Raw genomic sequence first — 26,724 nt, forward strand, 5'->3', positions numbered from 1 at the left:
AACCACAAATTCCTTCCAGTGCTTTCTGGGCTCCCGCATGTGGAATAAACTGGATCATGAGCATTGACAGTAAAAGAAAGATCATGAGTGGGATGGAGGCATGGTACATGGATGAGTCCAGTGAGGACCAGAGACTCCCTCACAGACTGAACCCGAACCAGCCCGTGACACGCGAGCAGCTCCAGCACATCGGAGTTTATTACTGGAAGGTTCGGTCAAGAATCACTCAGATAAATGTTGCACACCACGTGATACCAGCAGAAACTCTGCGCTTTATGACGAATGCAAAATAGAACCATTTAGTAGATTTTATTTTACTTCTCATTTATCCATTGTCCATGAATGTTGCAGTACAAGAACCTTATGAAATAAAACTTCAGCAATAACTGACATGATCCACTTTTATAAAAACATGACTTTATACAGTGAAATTAATATATGGGATGCCTTTCAAGTAAATTAAGACGCTTTTTATAATCTTTTATTGTTTTGATGACTATCATATTTAACAATTTAGTTTTACTGCACTAACCCTTTACAATAAGGATCTTGGTACTAGCATATAGATACCCTGGTATTCTTTTTCAGTTACCATAGTATACAGTGCAATGTTACAATTTTACAAAATATTACAAAATTACAATAAAATGTATATAAAAAACTTGTTTCATTTATATATTACATTTTATTTCAGCTAGTTTCCAAGGCAACATTACTCATTTTTGTTTACTTTAAGAAGTTGAAGTACTACAATAAGTAATAATTAATTAATAGTAATAATAATTAATAATTATTTATAAAGTTGCTGCATCTCGGCGTTTCCATCCAGTGTTTTTTTATGTGACATCCCAAAATGTGCATAAAAATAGGTGGATGGAAACATGATTTGCGTCATAAAATATATTTGAACAAATTATTATATAGTAATAATGGAATGCAAAAATACTGCACATAACAAAATCACTATTACTGAAGACAGCATTATAAAAAGTAAATAAACTGAATAATTATTGATGTATAAATGTATAAAAAAATACTAAAGTGAAAAGAGAAAATATAAAAAAATAATTGCTAAATCAAATTATTAACAATAACTATAATAGTATGTCAAGCATACTAAAATAACACTTTGAATGGTTCTGTTCTTCTTCTTCTTTTTTTTCAGTTAAATGCAGATATTTATGAAAATGACCCAGAACTGCAGAAGATCCGTGAGGAAAGAGGTTATTCCTATATGGATATTATAACTATTCACCCGGATAAACTTCCTGAATATGGAAACAAAGTAGGTTATGCATATCTTCATTGCTTTGGTATTAAATGAGAATAATTTTCAGCATGTAACAAAATCCATCTGTAAATCTGATTCCTGCCTTTCAGGTGAAAATGTTCTATGAAGAACACCTTCATCTCGACGATGAGATCCGTTATATTCTGGACGGGTCGTCTTACTTTGATGTGAGGGACAAAGATGACCGCTGGATCCGATTGGCCGTTTCTAAAGGTGATCTCATCACATTACCGGCGGGAATCTACCACAGATTCACCGTTGATGAAACCGTACGTGTCTTCATGATTCACTGAAGTATTTGCTTCCAGTCATTTAGCAGACGCTGTTGTCAGACACAACGTTTATCTCCTCAGAACTACACTAAAGCCATGCGTCTGTTCATCGGTGAGCCGGTCTGGAAGGCGTATAACCGTCCGGCTGATGACTTTGACATCCGTAAGACCTACGTCAACTCCCTGAGATCCTCCTGAGACGCTTCTGAGACGTTCCTGAGACGCCACATCTGATTGGTTTAGAGATAACGAAGGGTCGAATAACAGGATTGCTGACGTGATCTTCATCAGAATGAAACTCTGTAGTGCCTTTAACAAACACACTGACAGGGGTTGCAATCATGAGTCATAGATCTTATGTGTCATTGCTGATGATAAACACATAATACAGTATTATTTAGTATTTCAATAGTTATTACGATACATTGTAGAGTTTAAAACTGTTTTGTAGCATTAATTCATTACTTTCTATTAAAAGATCTGGGGAAGAACTAGCCTACAAACTGTGTTTTCATGTTTCATGCTCCATCCAAAGTTCAACTTATCCGAATTCAACTTTCAATGCGCAAAATTAGAATACAACAAAATCATCACTTCCTGATAAACTAGCGCAAGAAAAATGGTTGCAAAAAAAAAGTTTCTGCATCTTGGCGTTCTGCATCTTTCCATCCAGTGTTTTTTATGCAACATCCCAAAATGTGCATAAAAATAGGTGGATGGAAACATGATTTGCATCATAAAATATATTTGAACAAATTATATAGTAATACTGCAATGGAAAAATACTGCACATAACAAAGTCATTATACTGAAGACACATTATAAAAAGTAAATAAACGGAATAATTCTTGATGTTGGTTATATGAGAATGTGTTGTCTATATGATTATACTTGTATGCTTGCCGTTTGTTATTCACATCGCAACACTGAATGAGTATCAATATAGAAATATTATGCTAAAAATTATTTTAAAAGAGATGTAAAATAGTTTTCTATTTTTAATTGACAACTATATTTAATCATGACTGGCATGTTGACAAATCATGTTGACTGGCATGTTTTCAATAATATTGGGGTATATAGAGGTTACTTGAACATTTACTGATCTAAAAGCATTTCCCAGATTTCATTATACATGAATTATATAAAACAACTGACCGTACAACACAGTTCGACAACATAGTTATTCATTCAAACTGATTGAATAGGGTAAAAATGTAACCTGTAAATATCGCCATACTTCATCAGTTGATTGATTACATTAAGAGTACCAAAAAATCCTTTGTTTTGCATGCTTTCTGACATGCAGTGTTTTGAATATGCAAATGAGACATTATCTAATTAAATATCCACTCGTTTGCATACATATCCAGAACAGAAATCTGAACATCGGATAAAGCCAGATTTAAAAATGTTGTTCATTTGGTTGACATAGTTTTTGAAAAAGTCATATTGTGGATTTTGAGTATCTCTTTGAGTATCACTCAATAAATCAGAAAACACTGTTAATAGTCAGAAAAAAATAGGAATAAAATGATGTATAAATCAGGCAAATGATATATGAACAAACCTCTCAGTAAAAGCTTTCATAATATATAGATAGGAATGTAAAATGGAGATTTCTGGTTGAGTGAATGAGAAAAAATAATTCAAGAAATAATATTTCCATTAGTCATATAGCCTAAAATCTCAAAACTGACCGATTTGTTTTATGTATTGTTGTCAGTTGTGTCTTGCATATTTCTTATCATGAGTGCTCAATCGTAATCACAGTTTTATTTATAAAGCACAACTCAACATCAGAACCGGTTTTCATACATTTATTCACAAGATTTAATTTTCTCATTTTCTCAGAAATACACAGTACAGTTGTAATTAGCTTACACTCATAAACAATCATTTAATGTGCTTAAAAGCATTTCTCTTGATTCCTGAAACGGGGGTAAAAGTGTGTAACCCTTTTTTTTCTGTCCCGTGCGGAGCAAATATAGACATATCAAGTTAACTTTGGTCCTGTCTGTCCACCGTAAGACTTGTAAAAGCTTTATATGCGGAACAATATGTTCAACTCGGCCAGAAGTGGTTCATGACGCGTGAGTGTTGGGTTTGGTCCTGCGGGTCTCACACGAGCTTCAGGCACTGGATGTTGAAGCTGTCTCCTTCTCTACAGGCCGTGGCCTCCAGCAGAGCCTGTTTCTTCTGCGTGCTGCGGGACGACTCCAGCTCGTACATGGTGGTGAGGTTGAACAGCACGCTCTCGTGCAGGTACAGTGCAGGGTCCTTGTGCACCAGGCTCTCCAGCTGGCCCAGGGACTCCTTGAGCCTGCCCAGATACAGGAGACACACCGCTGCATTGTTGTTCGCCTGAGGAAAAAAAGTTGTTAGAACTGACACATGCGTCCAATATTCATCAGCTGCTGTTTTTCTAGTGGTAAAGTCCCCACGAGATGAAAAATGACAGTACTTGTTTTTTTATGGAATATTACAGAATGATTTATCTGTACACATCATTTTTAAATTTATGGTTCTCGTAATCTTGAATCAGAATATCTTCCCCTCCCTTTTGCAGCATCTATTCTCTGATGATGAGGGCGGGGCTATAACCTGTCACTCACCTGAGAGCCACCAATAGCAAACCACAACCATCTAATCAATTCCCCACAGACACAATCAAGCCCTGCCCACATTTGTTCTTGTTCCAGAAGCGTTTCACTCAGATATATACGACACAATATGGAATCATCACTGTTCTGGAAAGAGAACGAGCACTTACCACTGGGTTCTTGGGATCAAGCTTCAAAACACTGGAGAAACACACGTGTGCGTCTGCGTAGTTATTCTGGCTCAGATAAACAAAAGCCCTGTTGACAACATCACGTTCAGGTTAAACAGACTCTACACTACCGGACAAAAGTTTGGAGTAATTATGTTTATGAAAGAATCTTCTGCTCACCAAGGCTGCACTTACTTGAATGCACTGCAGTGAAAATAATAATATTGTGAAATATTATTAGAATTTAAAATATTTTCAGCATCATTACTCCAGTCTTCAATGTCACATGATTCATATTTCTGTTTCAAGTTTCAGATAAATTACACTGTTATTCAGCAAGTACACATTAAAATTATGAAAAGTGAATTTAATAATGTCACAAAAGATTTCTATTTCAAATAAATGTTGTTCTTTTGAACTTTCTAATGATCAAAGTATCACCGTTTTCAAAAAAATATGAAGCTGCACAACTGTTTTCAACATTGATAATAATCAGAAATGTTTCTTGAGCATCAAATCATCATATTAGAACAGTTTCTGAAGGATCATGTGACACTGAAGACTGGAGTAATGATGCTGAAAATTCTGCTTTGATCACAGGAATAAATTACATTTTAAAATACATTATATTCACAAAGAAAACAGTTATTTTAGATTGTAATACTATTTCACAGTATTAAAGTCTTTACTGTATTTTTGATTAAATTAGTGCATCCTTGGTGATCAGAAGAAACACAGAAAAAAATCATAATTATTCCAAATTTTAAAACAGATTTCACTAACCGATTGACATCACGCTGCTGTTATTGAGCAGAAATCAGTTTTTACCTGTTCATCAGAACTGAGGTGTCTTCATTAGGTGTTTTTCCCTTTGATTGACAGGCGTTTTCCACATCCTGAAAATACTTCTCAGCAGTTCTTATGTCTCCAATCTAAAAATATGAACAAACAGAACATTAAATACCATTAAATTCTCTGTGTGAAGATAAAACATGAAGAGCAAAACAGACTCTTTGATTCTCTTCAAAAACAAGTAACTTGCAAAGAATAGACACCATTCAGTCATGCAGTCATCGATTTGATAACAGGCAGTTTTCTGAAATAAGAAAAAAGCTTAGCATTGCAAGTATCATTCATTTAAATATATAGGTTTAGTATAAGCTGTAATAAACAAGTGCTTTGAAACAATAAACGGATGGTTCTGTACAGATGGTTAAATAACTCTTCTCATAGCTTAATTTCCTTGTTTCTGTTTTGGATTCATTCACTTTCCCTATCCATTTGACCCATGTATGCATGATTGTGTGTATGTGTTTGTTGTGATTAGTTATGTGTTCGTGATTTAGTTCAATAAAACGATAGTGCATATTCTTGTGTGTTGATTCAGGTCCCTTCAGAAATCATTCTAATATGCTGATTTTCAGGATTCTTTGATGAATAGAAAGTTCAAAAGAACAGCATTTATTTGAAATGGCATCTTTCATAACATTATAACTGTCTTTCATGCATTAAATTGATGAAAGGTGACAGTAAAGTATGAATTTCTTTAAAAAAATCTCACTGAACCAAAACTACTCGGTTACTCACATAACCTCAGTTCCCTGAGTTAGGGAACGAGCATTGCGAAGCTATACGCAGTGGCGGAAACTCCTTTTCCTCGATTTACTGAAGCCTTTATGTAAAGCGCATTTGCAGCTGCACAGCTAGAACATGAGCGTCTGGCTCGCTCATAGGCTGCGCTGCGGCAACTGCACATCCAATGGCGCGTGCGCCTCTGACGTGCGACCAATGAGATTACCCTGCGTCATACACGTCAGAGCCCTCAGAGGGAGCGTGACCTCAGTCTATAATAGTCCCCGAATTCGCCATTATAGCAGGTTTAACGACTGAAGCGACAACTTGCCATGTTACTATAGTGCGGCTGGCTACGCAATACTCGTTCCCTAACTCAGGGGGGACGCCATGCAAAACGCCGCACTGGGTAACTGGCTGCACTGCAACTCAGGACCCCTGAGCCTACAGAACAAGCCATAACCGCATAATTATGTATAAATAGACCAGATACCATCAGGTCTAAAATATTACATGGGTTTATATATGAACTATAACCGGCCAAAGCTGGTCTATATATGTATGGAATATAACCTGCAAAAGCGGGTTTTATACATCTCATGTAACCGGCCAAAAGCGGGTTTTCTATATATGTGAATTTAACCGGCAACTGCGGGTTTATGCATGAATACAACCGGCCAGCAGCGGGTTTTATATATATATATGTGAATGTGATTGTGCACATTCACATATATCGGGCAGAGATGAGCGGCCAACGCCTCTTCGAGGGGCGGCAACGACTCATAGCCTTTTTCCGCTGCTCCGGCCACGGAGGAGAGCGTCGCGGAAACTGCGGGGCCTCATGTAGAGTAAGGAGTGCGCCAGGCTTTGGTGAGCTCCTCGTGTACCTCTGGAAAAAATGGCGCTGGCTTGTGACGAGGGGCCTGTTGGTGACCCGGCAGAAACCAGCCATCCAGCCGACTTCGAAGGGGTTCAGCGGGCGTGGCCCACTCGAGCTCGAGGTCCGCTACCGCCTGCGTCAGGATCAGAAGCATTTCCGCGTCGGAATTAGTCCTGGTAGCAGAGGCGCTGGGTGTCGACTGGGAAGCCATGACGGGGTCGAAAGAGCCCAGCCATTCTTCCTCAGACGCGGCGATAGACAGGCTGTCGTCCTGCTCGCTGGGCCCGCCGAAGGAGACAAGGCCCGCCACGTGTGTGTGTGGGGGGGGGGGGGGGGGGTGGGGGGCGCTGATCTCCCTCGAACAGGACCAGAAATGAATGAGCTGGAGAGAGTGAGGCACGCGGGGACGTGGCCGGCGTGCGTTCACTAACATCCATGCTTTCCGGTAGCCGTTGGCTGCGACGCTTCTTCGGCTGAAGGGGGACCGGAGAGGGAAGCGTGGATGAGGCGGCGTCGCCATCACGGGAGAGGGCTAGCCGAGTTCGCAGCACGGAGATGGGCATGCTCTCGCAGGCCGCACATCCGCAGCTTGCATCCGCACGTGGCGCAGGAGTTGACACGAGGCATTTGAAACAACGCTCGTACAGATAAAACACACAGATATGCAAAGAATAATGAAAAGGATATCGCCGGATAGCCACAGGAGAGACGGCGTCAGGAGAAACACGGTTGAATGTGTCGTCTGCTGAACTGTAGCTCGCTCAGGCTGAAGGCTTGTTCGACGGCGAAGGCTCAATAAATGGTCAGAGACGTGAAGTTTGTCGCTGAAGGAGTAAAAATCTGCTATAATGGCGAATTCGGGGACTATTATAGACTGAGGTCACACCCCCTCGGCGGGCTGGATGTGCTGGATTGAATATGCAGTTGCCGCAGCGCAGTCTATAAGCGAGCCAGACGCTCATGTTCTAGCTGTGCAGCTGCAAACGCGCTTTACATAAAGGCTTCAGTAAATCGAGGAAAAGGAGTTTCCCCCACTTCGTATAGCTACGCAATACGAAGTGACCATTCGAAAGGGAACTTGATTTACTGAACCCAAAACAAGACACATTCTAAAACTTTACTGCTATTTCCTTCAGAAACCTCAGCCCTGAACTGTTTTTGGCGGTATGTCATGTGATTCAGCGTCTCCTCCTGACGTCAGGTGAGTATTGCAGTGGCGTTCAGGTGTCCCTGGACTGTGTTTGGCGGTATGTCATGTGACTCAGTGTCTCCACCTGACGTCAGGTGAGTATTGCAGTGGTGTTCAAGTGTCCCTGAACTGTGTTTGGCGGTATGTCATGTGACTCAGTGTCTCCTCCTGACGTCAGGTGAGTATTGCAGTGGCTTTCAGGTTCCCCTGAACTGTGTTTGGGGGTATGTCATGTGACTTAGTGTCTCCTCCTGACGCCAGGTGAGTATTGCAGTGGCGTTCAGGTGTCCCTGAACTGTGTTTGGCGGTATGTCATGTGACTCAGTGTCTCCACCTGACGTCCGGTGAGTATTGCAGTGGCGTTTAGGTGTCCCTGAACTGTGTTTGGCGGTATGTCATGTGATTCAGTGTCTCCACCTGACCTCAGGTGAGTATTGCAGTGGCGTTTAGGTGTCCCTGAACTGTGTCTGGCGGTATGTCATGTTACTCAGTGTCTCCTCCTGACGTCAGGTGAGTATTGCAGTGGCGCTCAGTTGACCCTGAACTGTGTTTGGCGGCATGTCATGTGACTCAGTGTCTCCTCCTGACGTCAGGTGAGTATTGCAGTGGCGTTCAGGTGTCCCTGAACTGTGTTTGGCGGTATGTCATGTGACTCAGTGTCTCCACCTGACGTCAGGTGAGTATTGCAGTGGCGTTTAGATGTCCCTGAACTGTGTTTGGCGGTATGTCATGTAATTCAGTGTATCCACCTGACGTTAGGTGAGTATTGCAGTGGCGTTCAGGTGTCCCTAAACTGTGTTTGGCAGTATGTCATGTGACTCAGTGTCTCCTCCTGACGTCAGGTGAGTATTGCAGTGGTGCTCAGTTGACCCTGAACTGTGTTTGGCGGTATGTCATATGACTCAGTGTCTCCTCCTGACGTCAGGTGAGTAATGCAGAGGTGTTCAGGTGTCCCTGAAATGTGTTTGGCGGTATGTCATGTGACTCAGTGTCTCCTCCTGACGTCAGGTGAGTATTGCAGTGGTGTTCAGGAGTCCCTGCTCTCACCTGGAGGAAAATACGTCCGATTCCACTCAGCAGCTGCACACTTTGCTCCGGCTCATACTCGATGATGGAGTGATACGTCTCCACTGCCAGAACATAGTCCTTCATGTGACAGGATGGGGAAATCATTTCAATAAAATGAGCTTTTATGAAAGGTACATTGTGTAACTTTTGGCACTCTAGCGGTTAATACACAAAACTGCATGCGTCTTGCAGAAGAACAACATTCTCTCTGAGCTAACAATTCTTTCATGTTTTCCTAGGTATTCTGTTGTTCAAACCTGTATTCTGTTTAACTTCTGCACGAATCTCCATGCAGCTCTTTTCCATTCAACGACAATTTGTAGAGACCATGACTCTCAAGCTCCAAAAGAACACAAAATCACAACGGAAATTCCATAGAAGACGTCTATACGACTACATTCCCCCTTTTCTGCAGTCAGTTGATAGTGCTGTGTGAGGAATAGGCCAAATGCATCATGTCAGTTTGAGATTCGAGAGGAAGACTGTGTGAGCTAGTTCATCCAAACCATTTATGCCATTGACTTCCATAGTATGGAAAATAAGACAATGGAAGTCAATGTAGTCTGTCAACTGTTTGGTAACCCACATTCTTCAAAATATCTTCTGTGTTCAGTAGAAGAAATTCATACAGGTTTGGAACAACATGAGGATGAGTAAATGATGACAGAATCACAAAGCATCAGCTGACTTCAGAAGTGCTAAAATATATAGTGCACAAGGTGTATTGAACCACTGTTAAGATACTTTTTAATGCATTTTAAATGCAGCCTGTGTGAAGGATCTTCGCAAATTGTCATTTTGAGTATCATAGAAAAAATACAGCATATGGATCTTGAACAACAGCGGTGAGCAAATGACTGTTTTTTAAGGAAGTACCGTGTCTATTAATAGGTAAACCTACAGTAACGTCTTCAGCTAGTCAGCTTGAGATCTTTTTCATCTGAACTGGTTATATCTCTTAAGCCTAGTAGTGAATGTTTTATGAGCAGTAGAAACATATTATTCCGCAGTCACGCAGAGACAAAGCACAACCGCTAGAGGGACACAAGTTACACAGTCTACCTTTCATGTTAACAAAAGAAACCTTATTGTAAAGTGTTACCATATTACACTGTAACAAGGAGAGCTTTAAAATAAAGTGTAACCCAGCATTTTCATTTTGTGGATGAACTATTCCTATAAGGTTTATGAGCCAGTAGGACTCAAACTATTCAAACAGAAAACTCTTAAACAGTTTTCACCAACAAAAACCTTGTGTTGGCATTGCTAAAAATTTCAGGGAATCCATATATGACATTTATACAATATATATATTCATTACAACAACAATTCATATTTGTGATTGCGAGTTTCTTTGTTGTGTGTCTGGTAACCAATTTATATGTGTGTCACTACAGTCTTTAGCCAGCAGATGGCACTCATTTAACATAACTTGCAAAAAAGCAGGCATATATATATATATATATATATATATATATATATATATATATATATATATATATAATTTCAGCTAATGACAATCTAAATCTAAGCGTATACAATATAGGTATAGTATGTGTACATAGACACGTTTTTACCAATAGAACAATGATCAGAAAACCTATTTTATCTCATTTCAATACTATCCAGTCCAACTGCTTGAAGGAAACCCTATGATTTATAACCCTAGATAGAGTGTATTTGTATGCATACAGATATGATTCAGGACAGATATAAACGTGTGACTGAGTATACGTGTCTGTATGTTTGTTCGCCCATGTACCTTCATCATTAGCAGACAGTTGGCCATGGAGTACATCACCCTGCTCAGACGTGACCTCCACAGCTGGATCGAGGCTGAAACACACACAGAGAGAGAGAGAGAGAGAGAGAGAGAGAGAGAGAGAGAGAGAGAGAGAGAGAGAGAGAGAGAGAGAGAGAGAGAGAGACTGAGCAAATGGACTGGAATTGGAAATTGCAGTCTTTCCATCCTTTTCCCGGCTACAAACCATCAATTATTTGTCTGCTGGTGGGAATTACAGTGCAGGAGGAAAAGACAGAGTGACAATCACATTTATTTTCCCCCTCTGGCTCACTGTAGACCCCCATCAGCAAGCCGATCTCATCTCAGATCTGTGTGTGTGCATGAACAGACTTCAGCGTATGTCTCAGTACTGATGGGTGTGAGACTGCAACTGAACAGAAGAAAGAGAGCGACACACCCTCATGCCTGCCGCATAAACACACAATGATAATTATGATATTCCTGAAGTGCATACAAAGTAATAATAGGGTTGTCAATCAATTAGAACTATATGAAAGAATAGTCAGATTTTTTTTTTATGGGAAATTTGATTCATCAGGCTTTTATTGCTCATATGGACCATGCTGATATTTATATGGACAAAAGATAAGATTAAATTCTGATAGTTTCCAATGTAAATCAATGAGATTTTTTATAACAGTATAGAAGATAATTACATAAAATGCATATAAATATCAGTCGTCCCTGTAAACCTGCCAATAATGTGTTAGTATGATATTTAAATGTTTAGATTTATGATCAAAGCTCTTCAACAGTTTTAAAACATATAATGCAATGCAACACAATGATGATCGAGAGATGAACAAATAAACCTTCCTCGAAAGCCTGATGATCATATTTGAGACTCACATTTGATTTTTCTAAAAAATGATGTATGGATAATAAAGTAAACCTAAGATGCTTCAGTTCAGTAAGTGTTCATCTTTAAATATTACAAACAGTATAAAAGTTATTGTTATGTTTAACAAGTAAAGATTTCACAGCAAAAAGACACGTGAAACATGAGCTGAAGGTGGATGTTTTTACAATTATACTAAAAGGAATTTTATTGCTTATAGCTGAATTGAACTCATTTCATAATTGATGAAATGTACAGAATTATTGAACTGAACTGAATCAACAGTGAACTAAATTGAGCTGAATAATGACACTATTGTCTTTTTAGAGCTTTTTTACAGCAGTGTGTTTGAATTCTGTTTGCATCATTGATAATTATTTTTCTGTTTATTACTGTGAAGCTCCTTTGAAACAATCTGTATTGTATATAGTGCTATATAAATAAATGTGACTTTACTTAAATAGAAATTCCGAGTAAAATTTTTTAAAAATAAAAACCTTTTTTTTTGTCACATTGTTTTGGGGGGCTTTTGCCATTTTATTAGTATACTAAATGGAGGACAGCAAATGATATTGGTTATATTGAAGATGATACTGCTTTGAACCTGAGCCACCCACAGCTCAGACAAAATTTGCACTTTCAACGCACATTATAGGATGTTTGTCATCGAACTGAACCCATCCTCCTCAGATTAACCTCTCATCCTCACCAAAAAATCCTCATGCTGCCAGAGGCAAACTAGGGCAATGAACAGCTACACAAATCTCAGGGTGAGAGTAAAGGTGTGCCAGCAGTCTGTCAGCACTTGGCAGCTCCCTCAGAAACATGTGCCCATGACGGAGGGAGTCCGTCCCGCTGAAACCACATCAGACGCACAGGCGGTGGACCGGTGGGGGGCATCTGAAATCACAGACTCTCCTCATAGCTATGCTGAAGCATGTATTTATCTCTGTCTTCACCAAAACAACACGTGAGCAAGTCAAATCGAGCATGCAAGACTTATAGAACGTGTCAGCTATCTGTTTTGATAGAACGCTACAATCTACAGCTCTTTCTTAGGTTATTTGAGAGTGATTTCTCTCTGGCTGGAGGAATCTATAGACTCAAATTATAAAGGTGATGGTAAATGGTGAAGTAAATTTTTCAAAAATGTTCCTATATATTTATAATGTTTTCTATATATATATATTTATATATATATATATACATATGTTGTGATAGGAATGTATTTGTATTTTTTCATACTGAAAATAAATGTCAAAATATATTACAAAATGTATTTCAAGGGGCAGAAAAATAATCCAGTTCAGAGTCGACCTCTGTGGCTGTGGCAGACACCGCCGCCCCAGGGGAAATGTGCAGCCCAGACACACAAAACGATGGTAGCCATTACTGGAAGCATTGAGGAAAGGGGAAAGACCAGGACCACAGGGCAAGAGAGGGCCAGGATCACTGGGCCGGGCAAGCACTGAAACCACTAGACTGGGGAGCGCTGTGACCAACGGACATGAGACCACTTTTCTGGGGAGCGCTGAGACCAACGGACTTGAGAACACTGGTCTGGGGAGTGCTGAGACCAATGGACTTGAGACCACTGGTCTGGGGAGCACTGAGACCAATGGACTTGAGACCACTGGCTGGGGGGCGCTGAGACCACCGGACTAGAGACCACTGGTCTGGGGAGCGCTGAGACCACCGGACATGAGACCACTGGTCTGGGGTGTGCTGAGACCACCGTACATGAGACCACTGGTCTGGGGAGCGCTGAGACCACCGGACTAGAGACCACTGGTATGGGGGGCGCTGAGACCACCGGACATGAGACCACTGGTCTGGGGTGTGCTGAGACCACCGGACATGAGACCACTGGCTGGAGAGCCCTGAGACCACTGGACATGAGACCACTGGTCTGGGGAGCGCTGAGACCACCGGACTTGAGGCCACTGGCTGGTGAGCGCTGAGACCACCAGACTAGAGACCACCGAGCTAGGGATGCCAGCTTCTTGCACCAATATCAACGGTGGATCCGCCACACTGGATGCCAGTCTTGTCCGCCCCGAAACGTATCCAGTGGCCAGGGTGGTACAGGCCGATGGTGTATGTAGCAGCCAAGCTCTGCGGCCACCATTGTAATAGGTGCATAGCCCCATATATATATTTACCAACTATATAAGTAATACACTGAAATTTATTTAAAAAATATATATACATTATAGTATATCTTTGCCATATGGGTTTTATTGCTTTATTTCAGTGGTCTATACCGAGTCTGTTGTCCTGTGTGAGGTTCATCATACTCCCGTCCTCAGCTAAACCCTCCTGCAGGTTACTCAGAATCTGTGAAAGGACAAGAACAGAAGTTTTACAACCCCAATTACAGCTATGCTAATTAAATTTTAGAGCAGGTGCAGCCAGTGAGGTGTAAAGTTCAGCTCACCTTCTGACAGACGCTCTTTATTCTGTGGAGGCGGTCCAGAGTATCCTGAGGCTTCTGCAAATACTGAGGTAGCTCGGCGTGCAAAACACGCATGGAGAACGGCACCATCGAGCCTAGACCATCCAAGACAGAGGCATATGAAACACATTTAGGGATATTAACACTAATGCATAGTCTTTCTCTTCGGCAAAAACTAACAAGCACACATTTTCCATTCTTGCTTCTATTTCTATCAATACACTGAAGAAACAGACTCCATGTTGGTGAAACGAGCTTTGATCACGCCACTCTTTGATATCAGGATGGATACTGTAACGCAGACCTTGGTCTGAAGATCTTCAAATCTCACCTGACCGACTGCAAAAGGTTTTTATATATTGGTATGACTGGAAATAAAGCTCTGTTGGGTAATGGGCTGATATTATGATTGCATTTGAGAAGGAACTAATTGCAGGATTTGCACAATTTTGCCAGGTTTGTGGCATCATTTGAAAGATATTTACAGTCCCATTCAAAAGTTTGGGATCAGTAAGATTTTTAAAATGTTTTTTTTAAAAAGAAGTCTTTTCTGCTCACCAAGTCTACATTTATTTCATCGAAAACACAGTAAAAACAGTAATACTGTGAAATATTATTGCAATTTAAGATAACTGTGTTTATCCCCCCCCCCCACACATTTATTTTTGTGCCTTTGCTTTCTCACAGAACAAACACATAACAAAGAACTACTGTGACAACTACAAAAATGAAAAACTAAAAAAAAAAAAAAAAAACCTAGAACAGCTGAAGGACAAATGCATACAAAAAACATGCATACAAAAAAACATTTTAAAGGTAATTCTGTAACATAATACATACTTGCAAATGTATAAATTAAATATTAATAGGACTTTTACTACCATTATAACATAAAAATAACAAATGATGATAAAAATTAACAAGTACAAATAAGAGAAAATTATCCTGAGTTTTAATTACACAATTAGTGATTACAGATAGTCATCACTTACTAAAATTAATTTAAATAAATTAAATTAATAATAATAATAATAATACCAGAAATATATTTTTTTATAACATTATAAATGTCTTTACTGTCACTTTTTGATCAATTTAACGTGTCCTTGCACAATAAAAGTATGACATTATTTAAAAAATTTAATTAACTGATTCCAAACTTGAGTAGTGTGTGGGAAGCTGTTCCAGAATATCTTGATATTGCCTTGCACCTTGAATACAGTTTAACAACTTTTACCTCGTCTTCCAGGGTAAACCGTCGGGTAATATTCATAGTAGAGGTTTGGATGGTCAAGATTGCCAAAGGGCTCAAACTCCAGTTCAGCGTTCTGGAAAAGGTTGAGCTTCACCAGAAGAGCAAGACGCACAAACCACAGCTGTAGAGACAAAAGAGGTGTCTGCTTGAACAAAACTATTCAACATTTAGTTCTTTCTGTAACTGAGTTGTGCAATGCCTTGTGATCTTCATATATTCCAGACAGGCTCTTCTCTGCAGCAGTGCGTGTGGAGCCGGGTGAGGCCGGCACATCAAAGCGAGCGGAGGCTTTGACATGAGCCACGGGCCCGTCAGCTGGTTACTGTGGACTGAGTGGGAGTCGGGACGCCAGCTCAAACACTGACAGCTCTGCTGCTCCACATGTATATCAGTGTGGGCAACTGAACAAAACTCTAGGGCTGGGTATCGACAAAAATGTCATTGTCTGATTTTGATTCACAGGCTTGCTATTCATTTAAATTCTGATCTTGATTCGAAATCCAATTATATATCAGGTACATTACATGTCAATTTTTCGCAAAGACAATGCTGTAAACTATTCCAGGCAACACTGTCAGTTGGTATATTACTATAATATTTAAGTGATTTGTAAACACACATCTAAATTGCTCATAAGGCAATTTTTATAAAAATAACATTATAATAATAACTTTTTAATTGAAGTAAATTGAAACATTGCTTTAAAATGCAAGCACTTTTAATGCATTGCATCCAATGCATTTTTTTTCCAGTGTATTTTCAGGCTGAAATGTAATACAGTTGTACGGTATATACAAGCTGTGAATATGTCAATTAAAAACATTTCAACCATAATTAGGTGAGAATCTCAGGTCAGAGTCGACGCCTCTCGGTTCAAACAAATAGGGCTGGGGTACAAACTCAAGCTCCTCCCATATTTCTTTTTAAAAGTCTAATTTTAGACTTCTAATTCATTACCCGTGTTTTGTTTTGCACTATCTTCTGTGCATCCGCGTTTATCAATACGTCATGTGTCGGGTCAGAGGTCACTGAAACTAGAATAGTGTGGCTAGTGCTCAAGCCATTGATTATACCAATAAAGTTATACATATGGACATATTTTTCATACAAAAACACATTGCTTCGCTTCAGAAGGCCTTTATTAACCCCCTGGAGTCATATGGATTACTTTTATGATGGATGGATGTGCTTTTTAGAGCTTTAAAATGTAAGGTACCATTCACTCCCATTATTAAGCTTGAAAGAGCCTGGATATTTTTTAATATAACTCCAATTGTGTTCAGCGGAAAGAAGAAAGTCTTACACACCTAAGATGGCTTGAGGGCGAGTTCATTTTTGGGTGAACTATCCCTTTAAGCCTTGGACCACAGCCCTGTAGAGAGCCCAGGTTGTACTCACCTGTAAGGAGTCAGTGGTGTGTCCAGTGGGCTGGCCGCTCTTGCCGTAGCCTTGGCCATGAGCCGTCAGCAGTCGACCCGTTAGATCCACGGACGCCCTCCAGTTCTTAGTGCTCTGTGGGCCGAGAGAGAAGATGAAGACATTAAACAAACAGCTGCTCGCTCAGGAGGAGGCGCAAACGAGACGACAAGGTCACTGTGAACACTCACTTTACATGACACTGGCATTAGTTACAGCAAGACTTTCATTTCAAAACTTGCATATGTTGCAAAAATTTTTTTTTTACTGCAATACAAACTAGGGACAAACAAATTAGGCTTGTTCACACCAAAGTTTTCCTCACATATGGCATACTGTAGATTTTTTTTTGGGTCACAGGCACATTTTCCTGCAGTGGATTTGATCACTTTGCATATATATCCGATTTGTTTTTCAGATCTGATCTTCAGTGTCTGCAGTGTTATTTTGCATGGATAAAATTGTGATCTGTTTGTTCAGACAATATCTGTCAATATCCGGCCTACATCTCAGTTGGGCCAATGGTTCAATTTTGCCTTACCCTGCCATACTTTTCACTATTATTGTGATTGTTTTTGACTCATTGTTTTAGACTCAACATTGTATTCTATTAAATAGCTTATGACACCATATTTATAGACCATTGAAATTTCACTATTCTTGAACCTAATTTTGATACCACAGCAAAAACTACTAGATGTGACCAATGGACTTGTACTAATAAAAAGCTATGAAACAATATAAAAGACGAGTGAACAGTCAGTAATAAAAAAATAACAAAAATAAATAAATAAATAAATAAATACGGAACATTTTCTGTGTTTGTATTTGTCCGTATTTGTCCTGAGTATTTTCTCCTTAAACTGCAGTGAATCAAAGAATCAAACGAGGTTTGAAATCGCTGGTGTTTCTGATGTCAAAAACTACCTTGTAACCAATCAGATCAACGTGTGATCGTCAACGAGTGGATCTCTGAGCTGCTGTGAGTGAGTGGGGGCGGGGCTCATTTGCATATTCATAGCTCCACGTATACTAAATGAGGCAAGCGTGTAGAGTTACATTCAAGATATTTTAAGACATGAAGAATTTTTTTTAAAGGAAAAAAAATAAAATTGTAATTATGGTAATCAAAGATGATGATTGTCTACAGGGGGACTTAGGTTAATCGGTTACACTTTATTTTAAGGTAATGTATTTACATTGTACTTACTCTATAATAAGTACATGTAGTTAAATAATATTCAGTACTTATCTGAGTTAAGATTCGGTTTAGGGTTTGATTTAGGGTTATTTACTTGAAATTATGCATAATTTACTGTTATTGCGTGCAACTAAGTGCACTACATTACAAGACTTCTAAAGCCATTTGCTAGCTTTATGTGAGGTACTAATGAATATTTAAGTCATTAAGTTAAAGTTAATGGAAACTCATCTCTCCTCAGTCATTATCCATTCAGGTTTCAAACAGTGCGTCGCGTATGACAGTCAACACGATGAAACTCATTTCAAGATCAATGTTCCTATTATTATACTGTATTTGTAGATAAAGGTCTACGGTTTTGCACTAAAGGACTTTATTTTGTTAATTGCTGTTTCTAAATCATGTCATCTTTCTACCATTTCTCATTAATGCAATTATATAATCAACCAATCACAAGGCAGTTGCTTCAATGCATTTAGGGCTGGGTCCTGGTCAAGACAATCTCCTGAACTCCAAACTGAATGTCAGAATGGGAAAGAAAGGTGATTTAAGCAATTTTGAGCGTGGCATGGTTGTTGGTGCCAGACGGGCCGGTCTGAGTATTTCACAATCTGCTCAGTTACTGGGATTTTCACGCACATCATTTCTAGGGTTTACAAAGAATGGTTTGAAAAGGGAAAAACATCCAGTATGCGGCAGTCCTGTGGGCGAAAATGCCTTGTTGATGCTAGAGGTCAGAGGAGAATGGGCCGACTGATTCAAGCTGATAGAAGAGCAACTTTGACTGAAATAACCACTCGTTACAACCGAGGTATGCAGCAAAGCATTTGTGAAGCCACAACACGCACAACCTTGAGGCGGATGGGCTACAACAGCAGAAGATCCCACCGGGTACCACTCATCTCTACTACAATTAGGAAAAAGAGGCTACAATTTGCAAGAGCTCACCAAAATTGGACAGTTGAAGACTGGAAAAATGTTGCCTGGTCTGATGAGTCTCAATTTCTGTTGAGACATTCAGATGGTAGAGTCAGAATTTGGCGTAAACAGAATGAGAACATGGATCCATCATGCCTTGTTACCACTGTGCAGGCTGGTGGTGATGGTGTAATGGTGTGGGGGATGTTTTCTTGGCATACTTTAGGCCCCTTAGTGCCAATTGGGCATCGTTTAAATGCCGCGGCCTACCTAAGCACTGTTTCTGACCATGTCCATCCCTTTATGGCCACCATGTACCCATCCTCTGATGGGTATCCTCTACTTCCAGCAGGATAATGTACCATGTCACAAAGCTCGAATCATTTCAAATTGTTTTCTTGAACATGACAATGAGTTCACTGTACTAAAATGGGCCCAGAGTCACCAGATCTCAACCCAATAGAGCTTTTTTGGGATGTGGTGGAACGGGCGCTTGTGCCCTGGATTTGCATCCCACGAAATCTCCATCAACTGCAAGATGCTATCCTATCAATATGGGCCGACATTTCTAAAGATTGCTTTCAGCACCTTGTTGAATCAATGCCACGTAGAATTAAGGCAGTTCTGAAGGCGAAAGGGGGTCAAACACAATATTAGCATAGTGTTCCTAATAATCCTTTAGGTGAGTGTATACACACAAGGTTTGGGACACCTGCTTTTACATGCACATGAACTTTTATGATATCCCATTCTTAATCAGTAGGGTTTAATATGGAGTTGGCCCACCCTTTGCAGCTATAACAGCTTCAACTCTTTCCACAAGGTTTAGGCGTGTGTTTATGGGCATGTCTGACCATTCTTCTAGAAGCTAATTTGTAAGGCCAGGCACTGATGTCGGATGAGAAGGCCTGGCTCGCAGTCTCCGCTCTAATTCATGCCAAAGGTGTTCTATCAGGTTAAGTTCAGGACAGTCAAGTTCCTCCACATCAAACTCGCTCATCCATGTCTTTATGGACCTTGCTTTGTACACTGGTGCTCAGTCATGTTAGAACAGAAACATCCCCAAACTGTTCCCACAAAGTTGGGAGCATGAAATTGTCCAAAATGTCTGGATATGCTAAAGCATTAAGAGTTCCTTTCACTGAAAGTAATCCCTGAAAGACAACCCCACACCATAATTCCCCCTCCAACAAACTTTACACTTGGCACAAAGCAGTCATGCAAGTACCATTCTCGTGGCAACCGCCAAACCCAGACTCGTCCATCGGATTGCCAGACAGAGAAGCGTGATTCGTCACTAGGGGTGCAACGGTTCAAATAGCTCACGGTTCGGTTTGTATCACTGTTTTAGGGTCACGGTTTCGGTATGGTTCAGTATGTGCTATGTTCAGGGAAAAAAAGACTACTGACAAATAAAATAAAGAAAATAAGAACAAATAATCTAACCACAAGCACAAATAAATACAATAGAGCAAATATACTAATAAAATAAACTATGCTTTTCAGGTAGGTCTAACATTAGTTTTCAGGTACAGAAGTTGAATAAAATAATCAAATTTAAAATAACATTGCATATTTGACTGTTTAAATTAAAGATTAATCCTTATTAAAGTTACAAAAGCTATTCAATTCAGAGCTGATTCAGTAGGCCTAAGCTGATACTGTAATTTGTCTTTCTTGACCGTATAAGTTCACTTAAACCAAGGCATAACAGTATATATGTCCTAGGATACTCATCCAGACGGACATGTTAACTTATTTTTTTGTGTTAATTTTTCCATTCAAGTGCAAGACTCAATATTTGCGTGCTGTCTGAGATGGGTAGGCTACACACACACACACACACCTTCTCACAGTGCGCGCGAGTGACTTCTCTTTCACGTCTTGCTCTTGAATGTTTACATTGGCAAAGCTTAAATGAGTTTGGTTTTAAACACCGATAGTAATGTGTGCAATTCAGGTCTCGCCTGCGCTCGCGCTATCAACTCCTGAGAGGTGATGACGGCGTAAATGACTGGTCAACCATAACCGGTTTGTTCACGTTTTTTGATTATCGCTGTTGTAATGTATTATTTGGGAAGCCAGCAAGACAGAATTTTCATTTTTGGGTGAACTATCCCTTTAACCACCAAGGGGTCAATGGGAAATCATCCATCATTTCCTAGAGGAAACACTGGAATAATCGACTAATTATTATTAACAGCCCTAAAGTCTATCCCTCACAGCCTCGTTTTTTTATCCGCCTTATATTCAATATCATGTCTACCCTTACTATACTTTCTCTTTTTCTCTTCTTTTAGATATCCAAGAGCCTCTTAATCTTCATTAGAGGGGCAAATGAAGCCAAAAACCACTGGCAGGAAAACGGGCAAAAGCAGCAGCTGCCACTGAGATAAAACATAACAGAAGTCAATGATAGGGGAAACGAGGGTCCTTTCTGATGTACTGCACACTTGGGGACCCCAAACTCACACACAAGACAGATCAGAGGTTCTGCTGTTTTACAGGGATAGTTCCCTGTCACCATTAGGGGCTTTTGCACTGGAGGAACACTTTCATAGTATTTCTAAAACTATTAGAGGAAGTACCTTCTTTTTGGTGTGTTCGCGACGCAGGAACTGGGAATGATTTTAGTTCTAGGAACACTTTTTGAGGGGACTAAATCATAATCTAACCCAGTGCTATAGGAACTACTAGTGATATAAGTGTATGTTAATTGGCCGAACATGCGAAACACCTGCCATTTTTAAAGCAATTTTTTGTAAATTTGGAGTGCTGTCAGTACAGAGAACAACAACATTGGTGTTGCCTACACCGTGTTATCCTCTTTTTAAAATTTGCACCCTGTTGACTTAAATGGGGCAAGTTTTAAGCCTGCTTTTAGCCTCTTAACATCCTTGATGTTTCATTACAAGTGCACAGCCATGTGAGTGATTTTATTCAGAGAGAACACAGTGAATCTGACTGCAGTAGATGTGAAAGACATAAATAAATAAAAGTGATGTTAATTCAGCTAGCTCACATACCTGTATTTACTTCCTGTTTTCGGTCTAAGTCCACAGTAGTCGATTGTCGAGTGGCCGCGCGCGATCATTGGTAAAAAAAACCTCCTCCGTGTGTTCAACATCTGATTTGGATGTACAATCCATTTGAGCTGATATTCTCAGAACACCACACAGTACCGTCATCGGCTGACAGCTGACAGTCTGAGTCTCCACTGTTGTTTAGTTACCAATGATCGCGTGCGCGCACTAGACAATCGACTACTGTGGACTTCGACCGAAAACAGGAAGTAAATGCAGGTATGTGAGCTGGCTTTGGACTTTTAGTTTTAAAAAACTTTTAGTTTTTTTAGTTGAATATATGGAAAAGAAAATGGTTCTTCCATACCATAACACTGCACTTAGATATGTGTGGATTTCCCACACCAGGAGTAATTATTTATATAGTTCTATTTTATTTAATTTGTTCAAAAAATGTTCTATGTAAAATTTTCTATTAAAGAAAAGATAGAAAATAAATATTTGTGTTTGCTGTAAAGTGGTTAGAAAAAATGAAATCGGAATCGGCTAAAATCGGTATCGGCAGGCCAAACTCATGAAAAATCGGAAATCGGAATCGGCCTAGAAAATTGTAATCCGTGCATCTCTAGTTACTAACCCAAAAGCACTACAAAGATTCATCCAAAATGGGAATAAAAACATAACAGCTCTGTAAGCGAAAAAACGAAACAAGAAGCGATAATGAAGCGAGGAAAAATAAGTAAATTAATACAATGAACAGGTGAGGAATAAACAAAAGCTCTATGGCAACAATTCAAATGCTATTCACCAGGGAATCATAAACGATTCCAAATTGAATTAGGAATGCCTTTTAAACTCCAATAAATTCTTTTAAAAAACCTACATAGACAACAAAAGCATGTAAATTAATTTCAATAAATACATAATCATTTTTCATTAATTCTATACTGTGATGAATTGGCTGCTATTCTCATGAAAATTGGATCTATGAGACTAAGTTCAGTTCTGTTTATTATATTGTTACAGAGACAATAGCACTGTTTCCTGATTTTGACCCACACAGTTTCCTCATTTCTGAAGAAACAAGTAACACCGACAACAATTATCTGTTTCCTTGTTAGCTTTTCTGACCAAACAAAAGGGTCTGGCAGGAAAGCAAGCAGATCAGAGACTGAGAAAATATCACAAACTTAGTGTTGTTATGTGGATGCAGGAGGTGAACCCAAATGCAGACAGAGTGCGATGAACACAAGGTTTATTGGTAACAAACAAGAAAACTAAACCCACGAGGGGGCAAAATACGGACAGAACAGGGAAACTTAGACTGACAAGACTAGACTATGACTGTACGAAAACAAACTATACTACTAATAAAATGTTCACGACAACAAGACCTTCTGCAAAGTACTCACAGGTAAGATAAGCACGGAGAATGATACACACATTGTTTGACACAATGAACCGACACAGGATAGCAAACACAAGGGGATTAAATAGGGAACACTAATGACGAGGACAGGTGAAACTGACTAGACAATAATGACAAGACGAGGATAACAAGGGGGCGGGTTTACGTAACGAGACAACACAAGCACATGGCCCAAGCAAAAGGCCATGTGCTTGTACACAAAACATGATTCTGCAACAAGACCAGAGAAATCAAAAGACATGATGGCAGAATCATGACAGAACCCCCACCTTAAGGAGCGGCTACCAGACGCTCCTCAAAGGGGAAACTAAACACAAGACAAGACAGACCGTGACATGGATAAAAACCAACAAAACATGGAAAACACAAATAAAGGCATACAAGAAAAAATAATAACAGGGTTGGGATGGAACAATAAAAACATCAAACATGGCAGGGGAGGTGTGGGAATAACAGAGTTCATGGGGGGTGGTCCAGGGTGGATGGGTGTGCTGGGGGTCTTAGGTCCACGGGATGAGGGCGGGGAACGAAGAATCCGGGCAGTCTTGGAGGGAGACACACGAGGACGAGACTTGTGCAAAACAATCTGGGGTTTCGTGGTGACAGGGGGAACAGTCCGGGGACTAGTGGCGACAGGGGAAACAGTACGGGGACTAGTGGCGACAGGGACGAACGGGGAAACAGTCCGGGGATGAGACATGACAGGAGACAGGGGAAAAAAACGGATTGACCGGAGACAGCGGGGACTGCCGCAGCAGGTAGTGGAACGGAGACAAGGGGATTATCAGGCGGTAGGGGGGCGGGAACAAGAACAGAGCTCCCAGAGGTAGACCCAGAATCAACACTCCAGAACTCCAATTCGGTGACCGCCATAGGCCCTGAAACTGCACCCTCGGAGGCAGGCTCGGGTGCAGCGCTCTAGGCGGCAGGCTCGGGTGCAGCGCTCTCGGCGGCAGGCTCGGGTGCAGCGCTCTCGGCGGCAGGCTCGGGTGCAGCGCTCTCGGCGGCAGGCTCGGGTGCAGCGCTCTCGGCGGCAGGCTCGGGTGCAGCGCTCTCGGCGGCAGGCTCGGGGACTGAGGGCAAGACAGGACGGACAGGGACTTCGAGGATCTTGACTAGACACGACAAATAATCAGACAGGGTCCTGGCAGCTATGATGACAGGCATTTCATGTTGTGACGAAACAGAATGCAAAACTGCATCAGCCGCTCGATCGGCCGTGGCTCTCATGGCAGGCATCACTGCATCAGATCTCGCCCTCTCAACCGCGGGCTCAGGAATCGCGCTTCCAGCAGCAGATTCAGGACAAGCGTTTACAGATGCCGCCTCAGGAACAGCGGTCACAGCTGCAGACTCAGGAACAGCGCTTAGCGTTGCAGCCTCCGGAACAGCGCTCTCAGCCGCAGACTCTGGAACAACGCTTATAGTTGCAGCCTCAGGAACAGCGCTTACTGTTGCAGCCTCAGGAACAGCGGTCGCGGCTGCAGATCCAGGAACAGCGCTTACAGTCGCAGCTTCATTAACAGCACTCGCGGCTGGAGAAGATGGCGATGGGAAACAGGAAGCTCCATTCTTTCTCCTCTTTCTCTTTGGCCGCGGGGGCAATGGTCATGACAGGGCTCGCGATCGGCTGGCCGGGCTCAACGGAAGACGAAACGGGAACAGGGAAGACCACTTCTGGTTGAGAGAGGTCAGATGACGATGACTTCGAGGGGGAATTCCAAGAAACCCATCTCCCTCTTTGCCTACGGAGGTCAGCGGGTGTGGAAGACGCCTCTGGAGTCGAAACGAGGTGAGCCTGGTTCTCTAGAGTGACCACCGCTAATACGCGACCCTCCGGGATCACGGGCAGCATGCTGGGCGAAGACGACATGGTGGGAGCCTGCGAATCCTTCCTTGACAAGCAGGCCACCATATCCGGGAACGGGCGGCGAACCAGACTCTCCCGTTCAGCCAGAGGAGGCAGAACGTTTAGGCCCGCGATGAGGTAGCGATTTACTAGAATCTCAGGCAATAAGAACCGCCTCTCCTCCGCGACCCGGGCGTACTGTCTCAAGGTCCGCTCACCCTGGGAAGGAAACGGAAGCTTTCCATTCCTGGAATCGGAAATCCTTCCACCAATGTACAAGATCGTCAGGATGATCGTCAGGCATACTGTCTGCTGGGTTCTGTTGTGGTCGGTTAATTCTGTTATGTGGATGCAGGAGGTGAACCCAAATGCAGACAGAGTGCGATGAACACAAGGTTAATTGGTAACAAACAAGAAAACAAAACCCACGAGGGGGCAAAATACGGACAGAACAGGGAAACTTAGACTGACAAGACTAGACTATGACTGTACGAAAACAAACTATACTACTAATAAAATGTTCACAACGACACGACCTTCCACAAAGTACTCACAGGTAAGATAAGCACGGAGAATGATACACACATTGTTTGACACAATGAACCGACACAGGATAGCAAACACAAGGGGATTAAATAGGGAACACTAATGACGAGGACAGGTGAAACTGACTAGAAAATAATGACAAGCAGAGGATAACAAGAGGGCGGGGTTACGTAACGAGACAACACAAGCACATGGCCCAAGCAAAAGGCCATGTGCTTGTACACAAAACATGGGTCTGTCATGATTCTGCCACAAGACCAGAGAAACCAAAAGACATGAAGGCAGAATCATGACAGTTGTACTGTAAAGAAGAAATAATTCAGCAATGAGTTCAAACAACCTGGTCACCAAAGAAGACTGCGGTAGACCCTGCTGACCAGAGGTTGATTACTGAAAGCCATGCTAACCTGCAAAGCGTTTTCTAGGCCATGCTGCACAGCAAGATAATGCTGTTGTCACATTCTTATCACCTCGGGTAGAAAAGGCATCTGTTAATGTTTCAGACAAATCGGCTAATATGAAAATAAAAGTTGATGTAAACCATCAACCAAATATTTTACTTCCTCTGAAAGCCAAAGCTAATCTGAATGCAATGGAAGAACCAATTACCCAACAGGCAAGCATTAGAGCCAATGTCAGGCTGAATAATGGATTCATTCAATGCAGATGGATTCAAAAGTCCTGTTTGGACTGATGAACCAACCAGTTGAAGCAACAGCAACTTAGTAAAACAATTAATAACACGAAAAATTAGTAACACAATAAATAATCGCAAACTCGATTCAAACTCCCACTTGATCTTGTTTCTAAATGACAACAATCTGGCTACGTCTATTAAACCATTTACAAGTACGATTACAGAGATTCACAGAAATATTGTATCAATTACATTGTAACACCAGTAGGTGGCGACAAGTGACTGTTGAAAAATGTTTCTGTCATTGA

The 26,724-nt window shown here is 40.9% G+C and overlaps 2 protein-coding genes across 2 annotated transcripts in view; one reads left to right on the forward strand and one right to left on the reverse strand.

Annotated features, from left to right (window-relative positions):
* Nucleotides 1-83: 83 nt before the first annotated feature.
* adi1 (acireductone dioxygenase 1) lies at nt 84-2,432 on the forward strand. Its single transcript, XM_077238594.1, has 4 exons — nt 84-209; nt 1,166-1,285; nt 1,381-1,560; nt 1,645-2,432. The coding sequence occupies exons 1-4, from the start codon at nt 84-86 to the stop codon at nt 1,759-1,761; spliced, it is 543 nt and encodes a 180-aa protein (XP_077094709.1). The 3' UTR covers nt 1,762-2,432.
* A 936-nt stretch (nt 2,433-3,368) lies between these two features.
* Nucleotides 3,369-26,724, reverse strand: part of trappc12 (trafficking protein particle complex subunit 12) — a 41,162-nt gene continuing 17,806 nt past the window's right edge. The window contains exons 4-12 of the mRNA XM_077238575.1: nt 16,796-16,909; nt 15,380-15,518; nt 14,125-14,237; nt 13,952-14,024; nt 10,808-10,881; nt 9,025-9,123; nt 5,165-5,268; nt 4,337-4,424; nt 3,369-3,927 (exon numbers count right to left, since the gene is read on the reverse strand). Coding sequence (XP_077094690.1) covers nt 3,685-3,927; nt 4,337-4,424; nt 5,165-5,268; nt 9,025-9,123; nt 10,808-10,881; nt 13,952-14,024; nt 14,125-14,237; nt 15,380-15,518; nt 16,796-16,909 — 1,047 coding nt within the window. The 3' untranslated portion in view covers nt 3,369-3,684. The remainder of the gene's footprint in view (nt 3,928-4,336; nt 4,425-5,164; nt 5,269-9,024; nt 9,124-10,807; nt 10,882-13,951; nt 14,025-14,124; nt 14,238-15,379; nt 15,519-16,795; nt 16,910-26,724) is intronic.

Source organism: Siphateles boraxobius, unplaced genomic scaffold (genome assembly GCF_051911475.1).
Source record: "Siphateles boraxobius isolate OS27281-9 unplaced genomic scaffold, OSU_SipBor_1 22, whole genome shotgun sequence".
Lineage (NCBI taxonomy): Eukaryota > Metazoa > Chordata > Actinopteri > Cypriniformes > Leuciscidae > Siphateles > Siphateles boraxobius.